The sequence below is a fragment of the Leptonychotes weddellii genome, chromosome 9, assembly GCF_054177405.1.
Source record: "Leptonychotes weddellii isolate Sample4059 chromosome 9, ASM5417740v2, whole genome shotgun sequence".
Taxonomy (NCBI): domain Eukaryota; kingdom Metazoa; phylum Chordata; class Mammalia; order Carnivora; family Phocidae; genus Leptonychotes; species Leptonychotes weddellii.
The window spans coordinates 85355052-85373745 of NC_138377.1; the positions used below are offsets into that span (position 1 = coordinate 85355052).

At 37.1% G+C, this 18694-nt stretch overlaps 1 protein-coding gene across 1 annotated transcript in view; it reads right to left on the reverse strand.

The window, feature by feature from the left end:
• The window catches only part of PRTG (protogenin), a 124557-nt gene that overhangs the window by 52113 nt on the left and 53750 nt on the right, over positions 1-18694 (reverse strand). Inside the window, exons 3-10 of the mRNA XM_081831867.1 lie at positions 11884-12028; positions 10728-10861; positions 9116-9253; positions 8705-8863; positions 7918-8077; positions 6432-6679; positions 4188-4352; positions 804-1109 (exon numbers count right to left, since the gene is read on the reverse strand). Coding sequence (XP_081687993.1) covers positions 804-1109; positions 4188-4352; positions 6432-6679; positions 7918-8077; positions 8705-8863; positions 9116-9253; positions 10728-10861; positions 11884-12028 — 1455 coding nt within the window. The remainder of the gene's footprint in view (positions 1-803; positions 1110-4187; positions 4353-6431; positions 6680-7917; positions 8078-8704; positions 8864-9115; positions 9254-10727; positions 10862-11883; positions 12029-18694) is intronic.

Below are 18694 nucleotides of genomic sequence, written 5' to 3' on the forward strand. Positions count from 1 at the left end.
TGGGGGTGGGTATTGAGGAGGGCACATTCTGCATGGAGCACTGGGTGTTATGCACAAACAATGAATCATGGAACACTTCATCTAAAACCAATGATGTAATGTATGGGGATTAACATAAGAATAAAAAAAAATCCATAGTTCATAAATATACACCCAATTTTAAACCAACAGCTGCAAAAAAGTGCAATTCTAAGCAATTATATTTTAACCTAACTATCAAAATTCCACAGTGACATTAAACTTTGAGACAGAATTAAAAATATAAAATATTGGGTGCCTAGGTGGCTCAGTCGTTAAGCGTCTGCCTTCGGCTCAGGTCATGATCCCAGGGTCCTGGGATCAAGCCCCGCATCGGGCTCCCTGCTCAGTGGGAAGCCTGCTTCTCCCTCTCCCACTCCCCCTGCTTGTGTTCTCCCTCTCTGTCTCTCTCTCTGTCAAATAAATAAATAAAATCTAAATATATATATATATATATATACACACACACACACATATATATATGGCAATAATATCAATTAGGTCTCTATTAATATACAACTTTTGGTAATTCAGTTTGATTTGGATTCACCCATTTATGAAGAATTTGCTAAGCAAACTAACAGTGTAACCAAAAGTTTTACACACTATTGAGTTCTATGTCAAAAGGGACTATGCAACAAAAAGTTTAAAATTATTTTCAGTGAAGTCCATGATCTATGGAATATTTTCATTCATAAAACACCATTTAAACATGACTTAGATTTTATAAAAGTAAGTTTCAAAAAAGTAAAAATACTCTTCCTCAATCATGTTTAGAAATTTACCTTTCACACTTGTAGCTTTGGGTGTCCTATGTGAGGTCCACACTGATGACTCTCCTAGCCCCACTCTGGTGGCAGCAGTAATCCGCACCAGGTAGACACTGTCTGGTTTCAGGCCCTCCAGAAGGTACTCGTGTGTGGTTCCCGGGAGCTCCAGAACTTGGATGGAAGTCTCAGTACTCAGGCGGAAGGACAGGCGATAGAGGACCACCTGGCCCCGCCGGTATTTGGCTGGGATCGGCAGCCAGGAGATGAGGATATCGGTGGGACTTCGACTCGTCAAACTAATTTCAGGAGGTCTCAAGGGAACTAGTCATACAAGAAAACAGGTTGCTTATGAATAGAATCAAAACTGTCAATTAGCACTGCAGTATTTACTGCATTCTCTTAAGAGCAACACACGTGATAAAGGAGGGATACGTTCAGCCCTAGCAGAGGTTTTTAGGCGAGTAGATCACAAACCAGAAAAAAAAAGAAGGAAAAATAATGAGGAAGGATCAAGCATAGAGAACCAAAGAAAGCAAAGTGTCACTAAAAGTAAAAGCCCAAGTCCTCACTGTGACTTCATACAAAGCCCTATGTACTTACAGGGTCGGCTCCTCATGGATTCTGGGCCCCAATCTCCTACTGCTTTCCACCTGTTCTCTCCACTGCAGCCCTCAGCAATGTCCATTTCCTCTGCCGAGCGTGCACCTCCCCCAGTCACCTGCTTCACCAGCTCCCGCACCTTCACTTCCTTCAAGTTTTCATTCAAATGTCACCTACTCAGTGAGCCTTTCTTGGGTGACCGTGTCTCAAGTCTCAAACCCTCCCAACATTTCATACTCCCTTTCCTTGCTTTTTTCCCCTTCTCCTAGATACTTACCAATATCCCACATAGCATATAATTACATAATGGACTGTTTATCTTGTTTATTGTTCCTCTGCCCCCTCTCCCACTAGAAAGTAAAAACGCCACGAAATCAGGGACAATTTTTTGTCTCTTTTGTTCACTACTATCAAATAACACACAGCAGGTACTCGATGAATATTTGTTGCATGAATGAACTAATAGTTGGACAAGAGAAAATCAATTTTTTAAGCATTTCTGAGTCCTTGATATGTATGAACTCATGAATTCTCACCAAAACCAAAGGAAGCACCACGATCATTATAGCTGAGGAAACTGAGGTACAAAGAGGTCAAACCGCTTGCCCAAGGTCACACAGGTCATTGTGAAGGAGCAGATGTAGGCCGACTGAACAAAGCCCACATTCTTATCCCCTCTACTTTACTGTGTCTTATATAACAACAGTTCTTCTATCACAGGGTTATGTAGGGATTAAATGAGATAACGGAGAGAAGGTTTTTAGAACAGGCAGGGGCAAGCCCTCCCCAAGTGTTAGTTGTATCTGCTGCACACGGCCATACCCCTAGGACACCCACACATCTCCGTTTGAGACGTATGGGCTTAGGAAATGTGGAGAAACTGGTGTAGAAACGTGAAAAGTAGGGTCAGAAGTCTGTGTTATTCAGAAAACAAAATGAAACTACATTAAGTAAAATGTTACAGAGTAAGAAAAGGTTTAAAGGAAAAAGAACTTTGAGATCATAACTTAACTGGAACTGGCAAGTTTTAACAAGTAGCTTGCTATGGTCAGACTCCTTTCCTTTAAGGATATAGGGAGGAATACACCAAAAAACCCCCACAAGCCCCCAAACAGCACACGCCCCCAGCCTGTGTTTCACCTTAGATATACATGTCAGAGGTTAAATGTGATGAGAATTCGAGAGGTCATAAATACTGTGATTCACTGTAAAATGGAACAGACTTTTTTTTTTTTTTTAAAGATTTTATTTATTTATTTGAGAGAGAGAGAGAGAGCACATAAGCAGGGGGAGGGGCAGAGGGAGAGGGAGAGGGAGAAGCAGGCTTCCCACTGAGCAGGGAGCCCCATGCAGGACACTGAGCCACCCAGACGCCCCTAAAATGGAACAGACTGTTAAATGAAAACTGAATTGGAATTGAGCATCCAAATCAGTAATTTTTTTCATTTAGTCAAACTCTGAATTTATAAACATCTAATAAGTGGCATAATAGAGATGTAAGTAAGAGATCTGGGACCAAATGAACAAAGAAAATGATATGGAAATAATCTACATAAAAATGTTTTGGGGCGCCTGGGTGGCTCAGTCGTTAAGCGTCTGCCTTTGGCTCAGGTCATGATCCCAGGGTCCTGGGATCGAGCCCCGCATCGGGCTCCCTGATCAGTGGGAAGCCTGCTTCTCCCTCTCCCACTCGCCCTGCTTGTGTTCCCTCTCTTGCTGTCTCTCTGTCAAATAAATAAATAAAATCTTAAAAAAAAAAAAGTTTTGAAGGACACCTGTGTGGCTCAGGTGGTTAAGCATCTGCCTTCTGCTCAGGTCATGATCCCAGGGTCCTGGGATGGAGCCCCCTGTCTGACTCCCTGCTTAGCAGGGAGTCTGCTTCTCCCTCTCCCTTTACCCCTCCCTCTGCTCATGCTCTCTGTTTCTGTCTCTCTCCCTCTCAAATAAATGAAAAAATGCTTCAAAAAAATGTTTTGAAAACTAAGGGTGGGCCATTTTGTGAGGATGAGAAAACATCTGTAAAGGAGGAACAATATAATTAAGCATATGTTAAATCATTCCCTTTTCCCAGTGACGGGTACAAAAAGGGCCTTCTAGAGAGCCCCTGGAGAGAGAGATGACGAATCAGAGGAGGAGAATCAGTCTCAGGACTTTACTAATGGATGGGATCTCCCACCATTACAAGAATATATGGAGGCCTGCCCTCAAAAGGACTACAACTCAACTTCCAACCCAGGGTCTGTAACAACTATTACTTTCCTCCTTAAGCAGAATAAACATATTATACCTAAAAATAGACTAACTGCTGATTTTTAAAGAATATTTTTTAACTGACAGTTTACTAAATTTCAAAAACTCCCAGTTTCAGAGGTCCAAGACCTCTGACCTCTGTTCATTATATATTTACTCGTTATATTTATATTTATTTATGCTTAGAAAATTCCACATTTTGTTCCACTCAAAAAAACCCTGCAATGTCAAAAAAATTTTTTTTAAAAACATCAATGTATTTACAGTTTACACTAGGAAACTTGAAGAAATACAATAATATTAGATTTTTATTATTAAAATTTATGTTACACATTATAAGTTATAAAAACTCTACACTTATCATCTTATTGTCAAAAAGTGAGGGTCAAATTTGAAATGGCAAACTAGCCTGCCAGTTACCATACCTGTTTTGATTATTTTTTTAACCAAAAAGAGGATATTTTCTCTAATTTAAAACACATTTATTCATTGAAATGGATTAAACATATTAATGTTCATACTTAAATGACATAGACTGTGTTTTCTTACCATCCTCTAAAGTATTCTGTGTCACATGGTCAGACATCTGGCTGGCTCCCATTGGCATATATGCCACAATGTAGAAAGTATAATTGCTAGCAGGTTCTAAGTCATCAATAATATAATGAGTTGTGTCATTTCCGATGACAACTTGATACTCTTCATTATTTAAACCTAGATTAAAGAATCAGCGTTTAAAAATTAGGAGTATTCAAAATGAACAAGACCAATTTCCCTTACTGTGACACACTGATCCTCCTGCCTAATCTTTGTTATCTTTTGTGACCCTTTAAAAAAAAAAAAAAAGAAATGTGACTTCTAAAAGTAACTACATCTTGCTACAAATTAGTAGTTTGAATTCTTCCCTAGTAAATCAAACTGAAAATAATTAATCTCTTCTAAATTTGTTTTAATATCCAGTCAAAACCCATAGCAGAGACAATGTACAGCAGTAACACAATAGAGCGTAATGTTATAGAACACCGTAGTTTGAAACAGTGTAAGTTTTACTTGCTTAAACGCATGGCTTCTTTTTCCTTTTAAAAGTAAATGGAGAGACAGTAGGGAACGTAAAGGCTCTAGGCTTTATGGGAATGTAAAGTCTCCAGGCTTTATAAAAACAAACCAAACCAAGTCGTCCTGCAAAAGATCTCATTTTGGCCCTAGAGATTCTATTAAATTTGACTGACACAAGTTGTTCTTTTTATTTATACTAGTAGGAAGCAAAAGAACTGGGAGGCACAGAATGTGCTTCAAAACACTTTGTTCCACAACGAACTTCCCCCCCCAAAGAGGAAAAAAAAAAATTTCTCAGCAATTCTTAATAAAATATGCATGGCAAGGTATAGAACAGAATTTGCCTTTGTGTGATTTAATTCCTACGGCGCGGATCTGTACAGGGGAATAAGCACACTGGCAGCTCCTGGGCTTTGCGAACAATTCACGGTAAATGCACGTCAACTTCATCAAAACGCTCTAAGGACCAAGGCCCTTCTCCCCCTCACTGGATTTATAAACAAAACAGAAGGCAAATTCCACCATTAAGTTTTCCCACATTTCTGAATTAACTTGATAGCATTTTAATTAGACAAGATTACAGCCATTTCACAACAGACTGGCTAATGGCTTGTTAATTAGGAACTGCATAGTACGATTTCTGACCTACCAAACAAGGTCCTTGAGTTCGAATTAAAAAGCCTTGTTCTGTCCTTGAATAGACCACTGAGCCGCATGTGGAGGCTCTAATGAAATGACCATAATAGTGAACAAGAGTGGTCTCCACCAAAACCAGCATTCCTTTTACCTTCCTAAATCACTAAGAAGGGAATTAACATACTCCAACATGCTCAGTTAGACTTTTCATTCTTCTTGCTAAAACCCCTGATTTAAATTCAAAATATTCCTTTTCAAAATACTACTTCAAAGTATAAAAAACAAACAACAACAAACCACCTGTTTATATGGACAATTTTATCATATCATCATTTTTGGGTGCTAGGATTTGTTTTAATGTCTATTGCATAAAATCTAGACTGTGCACAACTAAAATTTGTAAACTTCTGTGGTTTCTATGAGAGATCAGTAGAGAAATCTCTAGGATTTCTAAGTAGCTTTTCCTTTCCCTCGAATTTTTTTGCCAAAAGAAAATACTAGGGCAAAAAAGATTGCAAAAACAATGGAATTAATAGTTCTGAATAAAAATTTTAAGACAGATTTGATTTCTACTTTTATATAAGAAATGACGTATCAACAAAGAGAGTCCTGTTCAATATTCAGAGTTTTAAATGTTTTCAGGAAACATTCAAAACATATAAAATCAACTTATGGGGATCTGATAATGTTTACTCCCCCCCCTTAAAAATAATATGCTATAGTGACCATAATTCACCATATTATTTTATGAACCAATTACAGCATTGTTCCTATGTAACTGTATACTTAAATTGGAACATCAAGTCTTAGCTAAAGAATTTATATCTTGGCTGGAATGAAATTCATTACTCCACCACTTTGTAATTTTTAGCAGGCAGAGATGGTACTTATTTCTAAACAAAATCTTAAACTATACTTATATATACAAAGTATACAATAATAAAAACATTTAGCAAAAACTGATATGCAGGTGATAGATTATTTTATTAAAAGAGATAAATGCCATAGAACTTCAAAAATATTTTCTGGTAAGACATCATTCATACTGAAATTATTGACAGCAAGTAGCAGTTGAAAATAAATACTCCTCAAATTGCTTACCTTCTGCTTTCATATAGTGCACAGAATAAGCAATGACTTTGTCTGAATTATAAAGTGGCCTCTCCCAAGCTAAAAGGATTGCTGAACTTGACATGGTTTCAGCATGCACGTTGTAGGGAGCACTGGGTCTGTCTTCTGACATTACTACGGTCAGTCTGGCTCTAGATAAAATAGATCCTTGGCTGTTCTCAGCCATGCACTGATAAATACCATCATCTTCAGGAATAATCTGGTTAATTACCAATTTACTGAGGAAAGAAAAAAATATTTTTATGAAAAATTCTAAGAATGATGTAAAAATAAAGTTAAACTATTGCTAAGTTCACTCTCATTTTAAGTGACAAAAGTTACAAAGAACAAAAAACTGTGTAATCAACCCCACTGAAAAATCTGAGTTGCTTAAAATTACTCTTATTTTCTGAGTTTAAGTAATAGTGATATCCAAACCCTGTTTGCTTTAGGTGAAAGACTAATCTCTTTTTTAAAATTTGGCTTTTAGGGGTGCCTGGGTGGCTCAGTCGTTAAGCGTCTGCCTTCGGCTCAGGTCATGATCCCAGGGTCCTGGGATCAAGCCCCGCATTGGGCTCCCTGCTCCACCAGAAGCCTGCTTCTCCCTCTCCCACTCCCCCTGCTTGTGTTCCCTCTCTCACTGTGTCTCTCTCTGTCAAATAAATAAAACCTTAAAAAAAAATTTGGCTTTTATAAAAAAGTATATTACTCTGTAATAGCATCTAACTTATATAATATTGCAATGTTACATAAATTCAGATCAACAAAAAATTTTAAAGTTTTATTAAACATATGGCAATGTTATAAGAAGATTCATATTTATACTAATAAAAATGAGTTCTAAAAATCATTAAGTTTGAAAAATTCCTTGAGATTTGAATATTTCCTTCTAATTTTATCTTTTTAATGGAAGAAGGAACTGAGACCCCAAAGGGTTAATATGCTTGCTAATAACTTAGCTATTGGCTCATCAGGACTAGAACCCAGGTCTAGGGGACTGTCCAACATTTATTTCATTATAATCTACCAATTCCATGATCCACATATAAAATACAAAAGGATCTATGGCGTGCTGATGTTAGAATCTTAATTTCTTTTTCTTTTCATATTTTATTTTATTATGTTATGTTAATCACCATACATTACATCATTGGTTTTTGATGGAGTGTTCCATGATTCATTGTTTGTGCATAACACCCAGTGCTCCATTCAATACGTGCCCTCTTTACTACCCATCACCAGGCTAACCCATCCCTCCGCCCCCCTCCCCTCTAGAACCCTCAGTTTGTTTCTCAGAGTCCATAGTCTCTCATGGTTTGTCTCCCCCTCTCATTTCCCCCCTCTTCAGAATCTAAATTTCTTATTTTAGTTTAAAATACTAAGATAATTTAGATATTTGATATTACAACCAGTTCACATAGCAATTACTAAAGCCACTATATCTTCTCTAAAATAGTAGCAAAGTGACATAGCCCACCTGTTGTACATTTTAATTCTCCCATTTGAATGTATCTTCCTCCCATTTTTCAACCATGACATTTTGGGTGAGGGGATTCCTTCTGCTTGACACACAAATCGAGCAGTACCAGCTCGAGGCCTTGTTAAACTTTCTGGCCATTCAACAAATGAAGGAGGAGCTATTTTTAAGAAAAAAGAACAGAGAAAAATGTCCATGTCTCCAACAGGAATGATACAAAGAGTCAAGGAAGAGTTCGGCAAATGACTCAAGTCCCATCCTTGAAAATATTTAACATTCTGAGCCTCTTATCTACACTCTACATATAACTATCCAGATGCCTTTTCTCAGCATTGTTCATTTAGATGTCCACTCCCTCGAGGTTTTCCCTATTGAGACCCTCTGTGTCAACACACTAGAAATAGGTACACTATAATCCTACTTAACTAAGCCCAATAATATATAGCCACTTGTGAACGCATACAATCAACAGATTAAAGTTTTAGATTGGTAAATGGATATGTGGATTTGTGGGTAGGTAACAAAGACATAAAAGAGATGCTTAAATAAGAAGGAACATAATGGTATGCAGGCAAACAGGAGGGTGACTTAAGCATTATAGTTAGTTACATTTTAACCCAGAGCTTTAACTTTCTTCTAAAATTCATTGTTGGATCACAGGATTTCATATCAACCTTCATATCAACGCTACAAAGTTCAAGAAAGGAGGAAGTAAGCGATGAATGAGATAATACAATAAATGTTAAAATACGAGATTCTCCTGAATGCAGGATGAAATAAAACATACCTAAGACAGTTAAGGTTGCCATGGCAACTGTAAAGTTGCGCGTGCCTGGGGTTGTCGCCCGACAAACATACACTCCAGCGTGTTGCAGCTTGACATCAGATATCATGAGATTACCATTTCCCAGTACCCGAGTGTTAAAGACATCAATGGACTTGTGATCTATTTCCAAGAGAAGACTTCGGTTAAAATAATGTAACATAAGATCTAAAATTATGTCAAAAGATCACCATCTAATCATATCATAAAAAGTATAAAATCTGCTATACAAAAACCTTTTCTCTACACACTGAAATGCCAAAAAGTTAGAAGCCACTTCAATGACAAACATGTGTTCTGCATATAAAATAAACATTCTGTCAGTTTCATTAAAATCAACAAAGTTTAAAGACTTTTTTCCCTGAGAAAACTTACCAAGGCGGCTCCAAGAAATGATTGGTTTGGGATTTCCCGTGGCCACGCATTCTAAAACAACTGTCTGATGAAGAGATGTTGTTATGTTCTGTGGGCCTGCTATAATGGTTGGTGTGTAGAAGGAATTAGACTCTTCAGCTTTGAGGAGGAAAAGGCACAATATGAAAATAAATTACAAATAAGATATAATAAGTGAGACAAGTTAAAATATCCTTGTTATTCCCTTAAAAAATAACTTTATTGAGATATAACTCACATCATACGCAATTCACAATTTTAAGTACTTCAATGATTTTTAGTATTTTCAGAGTTGTGCAACTATTACCACAATCAACTTTAGAACCCCAAAAAGAAACACCACACCCATTAGCAATCTCCTCTCTCCACAGCCTGGCAACCACTAATCTTTCTGTCTCTCTGGATTTGCCTTTTCTAGACATTCCTTAACAAAGGAACCATATATTATATGGTCTTTTGGGAACTGGCTTCTTTTCACTTAGCATAATGTTTTCAAGATTCATCTGTGTTGCAATGTGTACCAGTATTTCATTTCTTTTTATTGAGTAATAACATAATAGAATTTAATTATATCAATAGAACACATTTTATTTATCCATTCTTCAGTTGATGGACATTTAGGTTGTTTCCGTATCATTCCCTTTTAATTGAGGCTCAAACATTCATTTAATCCTTTCGCCAACCTTGTTAAGAATTTATGTGACAGTGGGGAGAAGAGAAAAGCGTGGGAGTGATTTTGTCTTTAATCTTTCATATCAGGAAGCTAAAAGATACTACCTGATATTGAACCATAGTGTTAAAAATGTAATTTCAGTTTTTCAATGTTTTCCAAAGAGATTTTTTAACCTTCAAGGATATTTTAGGAATCTTGTGAAAAATAAACATTCAGATGAAGTTCACCAATGTCTTTAGTCTAGATTTTTTTCCACTATATTCAAGTAAATTTAAATTATTTAAAAATAAAAACTAGTATCTATGTGTAATTCCACTTTAGTAAGATACATATTTCTTTCTTCATATTCATCTCTTTAGCTAGTTTCCCTTCTAAGTATATTTATGTGTGGCAAAATATAGAAAATTATGTTCGCTTAATGTTAACAATGATAATTTCTGGATATTGGAATTGGGGATATTTTTAAACTTCTATCTGTACTTTTTTACATTGTTTAATGTAAAAATTTTTATTTTTATACTTTTATAGACATCACTCTTTATGATAAGCATGTATCATTTTTACAAATGCAAATTATAATTTTTCTTAAAACAACAAACAAAAAAATACAAACTGGAAACAAATATATCTTTACTGACAATGGACAATTTTGGTGGAAATGGATAATCGTTTTTCTCATTTCGCATTTTATATTTTAAAAACAAAAGTGAAATATTTACAAAACAAATATTCATTCTTTCTTAAAGATGTTGTTCTTAAAGATGTTAACATAAAATAAGCTGGCCTGTGAAAGAAGAGGAACCTAACAGGGATAAAAATGACCATTTCCAACTCGATTACAATAACTTACATGAAATTAAAGTACTATTTTATAGCATACTATTATAGCCACAGAAGAAAAATTAATAGCTGGGACAGCACCTGGAATCACTGTTAGAGAGGCTTCCATACTTTTACGTCTGTGGGCTACAGTAGCAGCAACACAACGATAATTCCCAGCATCCCTTTGGCCAACATCATAGATCTGCAATACTCCTGTTGGTAGGGCAGTTATCCTGTTACAGGAAGAAAGATGATTGAATTCTTTGTAGTAGATTTTATATTTTATTTTAACATGTATTCTATGATTAATATATTCAACCTTTTAAAAGTGCCAGATGCAATACTTTAAAGACCATTTAAAACAATTAGCTTGATTCAATTGTTTTTATTTGGGTCACTACAGGTCTCTATAACATACATAACTATGCAGTATGTGGTTTGTGAAATCTACCAGCCTAATTTTATACAGAGTTACATTTGACATTATAGCTTACATAACTGGTGATCCAGGGCTTAGTATGATTTTTTTCAAATCCTGATTTCTTGCCTATTAATACAGACATATTCTCCAAGATACACCTGAATCTAAGTTTTTGGGTTTTTTTTTAACACTTTCTTGAGTAACTTCTTCCATCATAGTATCCTGAGATTTTAGTAAATGATTTTTACCTACTTTGGAATACTGCTACTCATGAGGACAGGAATTAAAGTTTATGAAGGCGCTACTAAGTTCTTGATCCTTAAACCTCAACCACCTGCAGAGCACTGGGGGTGGGGTGGGGGTGAGCAGGTGAGCGGGTGTGTGTGTGTGTGTGTGTGTGTGTGTGTGTGTGTGTGTGTAGCCGAGAGGAGACTGGAAGTGGGAGGTGGAGACAGAATGGGCAGGTACCAGGGCATACTGGAGACCCCTATAGTAGTATTGCTATTGCCAGCACTGAAGGTCTAATTTGGTTTCCTAAATCCTTGGGCTACAAAGCAGGTGCTCAGGTGGTCCTATGGTTGGAAAAGATGTTTAAGGAAAGCAACAAAGCAGTAAGAAAGGTTATTTGAATTATGATCTAAACCAAAAATCAGAAATTATTCCCCATGTGCCAGAGACTGATGATCTAATTCTTTGCCTAAGTTTGAAATGTCTTTAAGAGGTTGGTAATTGCTACTGTAAATGAAAATAAGCTCCATCACGGTCTTTCCCCCATAAGTCCCATGACACCTTCGTTACTCCTGCATCGTCTCCAAAGACAAAAGCTGCATTTACCTGTCCATAGTTACAGGTAGAGTTGTCCGATTTAATTCCCATGTTATGACTGCAGGAGGGTTTGAGGAAATCTTGCATGCAAATCTAGCAACTCCACCTTCTTGCACCTCAGTAGAAATTGGCTGAACTTCAAATGCAGAAATAGCTGTAAGATAAAAGTTTGACAAATTTAGAATAAGTACAGATACTATTATACTGTACTGTACTTGGAAATAACATTATGCAAGATATTATTTATCAGACTTGAACTCCCGCCCAGACATAAGAGCAACCCAACTTAACTAGCACAAAGATAATTTCAGCAGTAGTTTTGGAAAAACCACTGACAGTTGCCTAGCTCAGGGAATCTGGTCTCCCCCAGGATGAAATTCTAAATAAGTTCTCAAGAAACTTACAACTTATTTGGAGAAAAAAAATTAACACAACTGAAACAAAAATAAACAATTAATAATGATATGTAATCACATACCATTTTTGTGTGGTACAAACTTCAAATACTACTACATTTCAGGGAAGAGGGAAATCAAGAAAGACAGATTAGACAAGTAAAAACCATTTACAGGGACTGGTTTTGAATTAAGTTTTGAAGACTCGGTTGGGTTTAGATGGAAGGGGGAAAAGAAGACATTCCAGGCGAAAGGAAGCAAGCACAGAAGAAAGGTGTAGCCTCTGTTCACAGAATTTTAAGGAAACAGCCAAGACTATTGTAGAATATTTCAGATGAAGGGATCATGGAAAAGTGGAAGGAGAGTAGAGATAAAGCAGATTTGTACCATGGCACAAATGAAGACATCATTGAAAATTTTTGAGCAAAGGACAATAGCAGTCCTGGATAATAGCCGTATTTGGGAGAAATCAATCAGGCACGGATACACAGGATAGAGTGAGAAAAGGAGAGCCTCAAGTCAAAAGACCAACAGGCTGTTTAAGTAGGAATGACAGAACTGGGTGGTGGCAGTAAGAATGGTAAGATTCTACAGAGAGCTCAATGGAAACAAAGACTTGGTTCTCACTGGACACAAACATGTCACTCTGTTTGGAATCAAATGAGGTTGGTGTTGATGGAGCTGAATGAGAAAGGAGAGAAAGAAGACAAATGGTGTGTGTGTCCCTGATGAATTAAAGGTAGAGAGACTCAAGAGACTATTTTTAGTCTCATGTATTTCCAAAGTGGAGATACATCTCGAAGTGTTGATATTTCTAGAGATAATTCTTCTTTCTCATTCTAGGCAGGCCTCCAGGAGCTAGTCATCGGTGTCCATGCTTTTACATTTTGATAGAGTCCAGACTCCAGGTAACACTGTGGTTTTCCTTCCCTCTACTGTTTTTCAGGATATAAAGAAATGGCCCCAATGATGGTCTTACTCCCCCTCTGCAGACTCCAGTTTAATATACATATACATATATATATATGCCTTTACAGTTTATCAACAAAGTGAGAAGTCATGAAGAAAAGCAGAGGGAATAAGGTCTACATGACTTACACTTCATTAGAGTAGGAAGGGTAAAAGGTGAGAGAAGACTATAAATTCTGCCTTAGAATTAGCATCATCAATCTGTAAATGGATCACAAGACTTTAGAGGTATAGGACAAAGCCAGGGAATAATGGTGAAAATACTCAGGAGCATCCACTTCCAAAAAGCAGATGGGGGTAGTGTAATATCTTATGTGTGTATGTAACAAAAAAATTCTGCTTCCTCAAGAACAGTGGTTCTCAAACCGCTGTTGTCAGTGGATAACAAAACCAAACCATTTTCATGATCACCATCATCTGCCTTTTTCACTCTTATTTCTCGAGTGTACAGTGGGATGGATGATATTGCAACAGACTTAATGCAGAGGGAGATATGCCTGGTTTATGAAGCATTAATTTCTCTTATTGATCCCATATTTACCTTGTTCATGTATGAGGGGGTGAGTTTTAGTTCTGGTTGTCATTCATAATCCAGACTATATTCAATTTACAGACTTCAAAGGGGGAAATTTATCTTATTCTCCAGTCTTTACCACTCTAGACCAAAATATGTAATATAGTTAAATTTTTCTTCATAAAACAGTTGTTCCTTCAGCCCTATCTGACTTCTTTACCCCAAAACATATCAAGCACCTGATTCAGTATGCTTTACCTCCTATCTCTCTCCCATATCTGACTTCTCTCCATCCCTAATAGTCCTCTCTTCAATCCAGGCCCCTATCATCTCCTGCCTGAAGTCTTGTAGGCACCTATTAGGTGATATCTCTCCTACCAGCAAAGTTACTCCAGAAAGTTAGTCAAAAAATATAAATTTGATTGTGTGGCTGATGAATTAATTAGTCCCTGCAAAACTCTCGTCTCAATCACTTATAGTTATGTTCCATGAGCACTGAACTACTTACAATTCTCTGAATATACCATGATATTTCGTACCCCTAAGTATTATATGAGCATATCCTTCTCTCTCAAATATCCTAGGTCCCTCTGTCCATCTGGTGAAATCCTGTCATTGTTTAGCACCTACTCTGCTTATCCCTTCCTTTGGGAAGTTGTTCCTGATCTTTTTCTCTGCAACCTCTGTACACTACAAACCTCCACTGCTACTTTTATCCCACAGTATTATAACCACTTCACATTTTTCTCCCCTTCCAAACTATGAGCTCCCTGGGGGCTAGTAATGGGTTGTATTTTTTGCAAGACCCCTTAAGACAGTGAATGGCACAGACTTGGCACTAAAATACTTGTTGAACTGAACTTACATATTTTTTTCTCTAATTATATTAGGTCTTTCAACATAGTAACTAGAAATGTAAGGAGTTTCCCAGGTACAAATACAAATACTTCTCATCTTGAAAAGAGACTAATGCTTTTTATTATTTTGTTTGTTGTAATTCCAAATGGTCCCCAATATTTTAGTGGCATTATCTTTAGAGACAAAAATTGGATCCCCCACTATTAAAGGATTTTTATGAAGATTAAAAAAATAAAAAGTGAGGGATTTTTATGACTTTTTTAATAAATGTTGTGATTATTGAGAATAAAGATAATTACTTTTGCCTTGAGTAATTTCCCTCCAATCACTTAGACATCTGAGCATTGTTTTCTACCCTAAATCTCATCTAAACAAACAATATGATCTCTCTGAACCTTTTTTTTTGAGCAGCTTCCTGCTTTCTGCCCCAGATGCATAAGTCTATGAAACCCCTAAGATTTTTATGAAAACTGAACTTTGCACTTCAGGTCAAATGTGCTAGGGCTTTGGAGTCAAAAAATTCCAAGAAATAAAAGGTAAATGAGTGCATCTTCTGACTGAGTAAGGGTATCTCTTTTGGGGAAAGGGGAAAGAAACTGCTTTTGAGATATAATCATGTAACATGTAATTTACATACCATACAATTCACTCATTTAAAGAGTACAATTCAATGGTCTTTTAGTATATTCAGAGTCTGCAACCATCCTCATGATCTATTTTAGAATATTTTCATCATTCCAAAAAGAAACCCCATATCCTCTAGTTATCACTCTCTAATCTGCCCGTCCCCTCCCCAACTCCAGCCCTAGGCAATCACTAATCTAGTTTCTTTCCTCCCTCTACAGCTTTGTTGGGTTGAGAATGACATAGAACATTGTGTACAATGTGATTATTTGATACATGCATATATTGGGAAATGATTACCACAATAAGGTTACTTAGTTAACACATCCATCAAATAAGGGTATTTTTTTTTTAAGATTTTATTCATTTATCTGACAGAGAGAGAGAGAGCGTGTACAAGCAGGGGGAGCAGCAGGAGGAGGAAGAGGGAGAAGCAGGCTCCCCGCTGAGCAGGGAGCCCGATGTGGGGCTTGAACCCAGGACCTCGGGGATCATGACCTGAGCCAAAGGCAGACACTTAACAGACTGAGCCACCCAGGCACCCCAAGTAAAGGTATTTCTTGACCTCACTCTGGTTCTCAGCAAGGTCTCAAGCAAGTATAAAGATTTTTTTAATCCTCCAAACACCTTTATATTTAACATTTCTCACTTTCTGGTCCCTTTTGAAAATTCAACCTGCTGGCAAAATGATTTTTCCTAAAGAAGACCCCTTGGGACTCTCATCAGTACCTCTGAGACTAAAGAAAAAGAGGCATGCTCATGATTCAACAATAAAAATAAGTTACCATCCTTCTGTCCATAACTACTTCATCTGGGTACCAATCCCATTCTCTTCCCTCACCTCTGGGAACCCGATGTATCTGCCTTTTGTCTGTCTTTCTGTCTCTCTCTCCTGCATATTCAAATTCTTTTCCTGGATCCTTCTCTCAGCCTATAAAAGTGATTAAGCTTCTCCAAACTGCAAAACACAAAAAGAACAAAACTCCAGACCTCTCTTTATGGCATGTATCCCTCCAGCAGCTATCTACCCTCTCTCTTCCCCATGGCATTACAACTTTTCTAAAGAGTAGTTGATTCTAGTTGCCTCCCCTTCTTCCCCTCTGACTTTATACCTCAAACATCTCATGTGCCTTCTTCCCCTATTATTTTATTCAGTGTCAGTGACATTGCATACTCTTATTTCTTACATACTTTCTTATCTATTTCTCTGATTCCTCCTTCCAGTCTCCCTTTAAAGGGCGCTCCCTCCTCCTAAGCCCTTCCTTCCAGAGATTCTCTGTTCTTTTCTCTCTCCAGATTCTCTTTGGGTGATCTCATCCACATTCAGTTTTCAGTGACATCCATGTCTTGCTGCTGATTCCCCAAAATACATCTCCAGCTTAGATCACCAATCCTAGAGCTTCATACTCATGGCTCCAATTGTTACTGGACATCTTCACCTGGAATTCATAAAAGGTACTTCCAACTCATCAAGTCCAAAATGAAATCATCTTATTTCCTCCAAGCCTGTGTCTCTACTTGTCACAGGACTATCCAGACACTCACCTGAGCTAGACACTATTAACTCCTTCTTCTACACTCTCATTCACTTGTTCCCACTGATCTTACTTAACTCCTTAACATATGTCGGATCCACTCCTGTGTTCCTCTCCCAATGTCTCTCACTGGAACCACTACAGAAGTCCCTTATCTGATCTTCTTACTCCCATTTTCCTCTTCCCTGCTTCAAAAACATCCTCTAAATGTACACAAGTATTTGATATGGGTGCACTGGGCTCACAAGCAGCTTCCATCTATTAATTCAAAGGCTTCCATAGGTCGACCTATTACTGCTAAAAACCAGAAAGGGAATAATCTCACAAAAAATGTGATTCCAATTTTAAATGTCAAAAAGCACTATGCCTTAGCAACCAACCCCTCCTTCTAAGCCTTTAAACTGCTTAGCCCAATTATTAGAAACACTGAACGTATATATCCTTGCTACATCAAAAGGAACAAATAGCTTTCTTTATGTCAACTACATACTTTTAATTCTTGTGGCTGAGTACATTCTCAATAAATAGATTAACTGGCTCCTTTTTGTAAATAAAGGAAAGTAGTTTGACATCCCTTACTCCAAACCAAACTGTTTATATGGTAAGCATACAGCAGTATTTAAAAAGTCACTCTTAAATAGTTACATTTAAAAAACACGGAATATCTCTGCGATTAGAGATACACATTATAACTATGACACAAAGCATTTAATTTCCACAAGTCACACAGTACCAATCCCATTATCTGTATAATCACACCATTCATTTAGTTTGTAGGGCTGGCAGGCTTTGAGTCATGCAATTATCCATAAATAATGGGCCAGATTAACTATCTCCCTAGTCCAGAAGAGGATTTTAATTACACCTATTTTAGAAAAATTTTTGACTAAAGTAATCTCTTCTAAGTTCATACATTCATTCTACAAATATTCATTATCTAGTATATTCTCAGCGTCAAGGATCCAATAATGAACAAAACTAACAGAGGCGCTACCCTCAGGGATCTTTGTCTAATGATACTGATAGGCATTTAACTAAATTACTATGCAAGCATATAACTTATAACTGTGGTAAGTGCTTTCAAGGAAAATTACCAAGTATTATAAAAGCACATAACAAAGGTTATAATAATGACAGAAATAAAAATAGCTTAACATATTTTATTGCCAGGCAGTGCTTTAAATGAATTATATATTCCAATTTATTTAAACCCCACAAATTTCAGTTGAAGAAACTGAGGCATAGGGAAATTAAGCACCTTACTCAAGGTTTTGCAGATAGTGAGCAGTGAGGCTGGGATCTAAATCCAGGCAATTTCCAGTGACCCTATGTGAATTCTCTCATGAATAAAAGTTTGAGATCCCCAACCTTTTAATCCCCCAAAATTACTGGTTCTAAATCCAAGCAATTCTATTGCTCTGGTATAAGTTAATATGCACTGACTTTCTAGTTGCAAGGATATGTGTTACAATCCTAAATTTCCAAAATACAGTAACACCTTTAAACTGCTGTATATGAGGATTCTGAAGCTAAGGCGCTCATCACAAGCAGGAGTACCTCTATCTCTAGGAACCCATGAAAGATAAGAGAGACAGGAATGCATGCAAATTGAATCATACTATCTCAGTCTAATATTTCTTTAGAAATCAAATTGGAGGGGTGTCTGGGTGGCTCAGTCAGTTGAGTTTCCGACTCTTGATTTTGGCTCAGATCATGATCTTGGGTCTTGGGACTGAGCCCCATGTCGGGCTCTATGCTTAGCGAGGAGTCTGCTTCAGATTCTCTCTTCCCTTCTGCCCCTCCCCCCAACTTGCACTAAATAAATAAATAAAATCTTAAAAATATTTTAAAATCTCGGGGCGCCTGTGTGGCTCAGTCCTTATGCATCTGCCTTCGGCTCAGGTCATGATCCCAGGGTCCTGGGA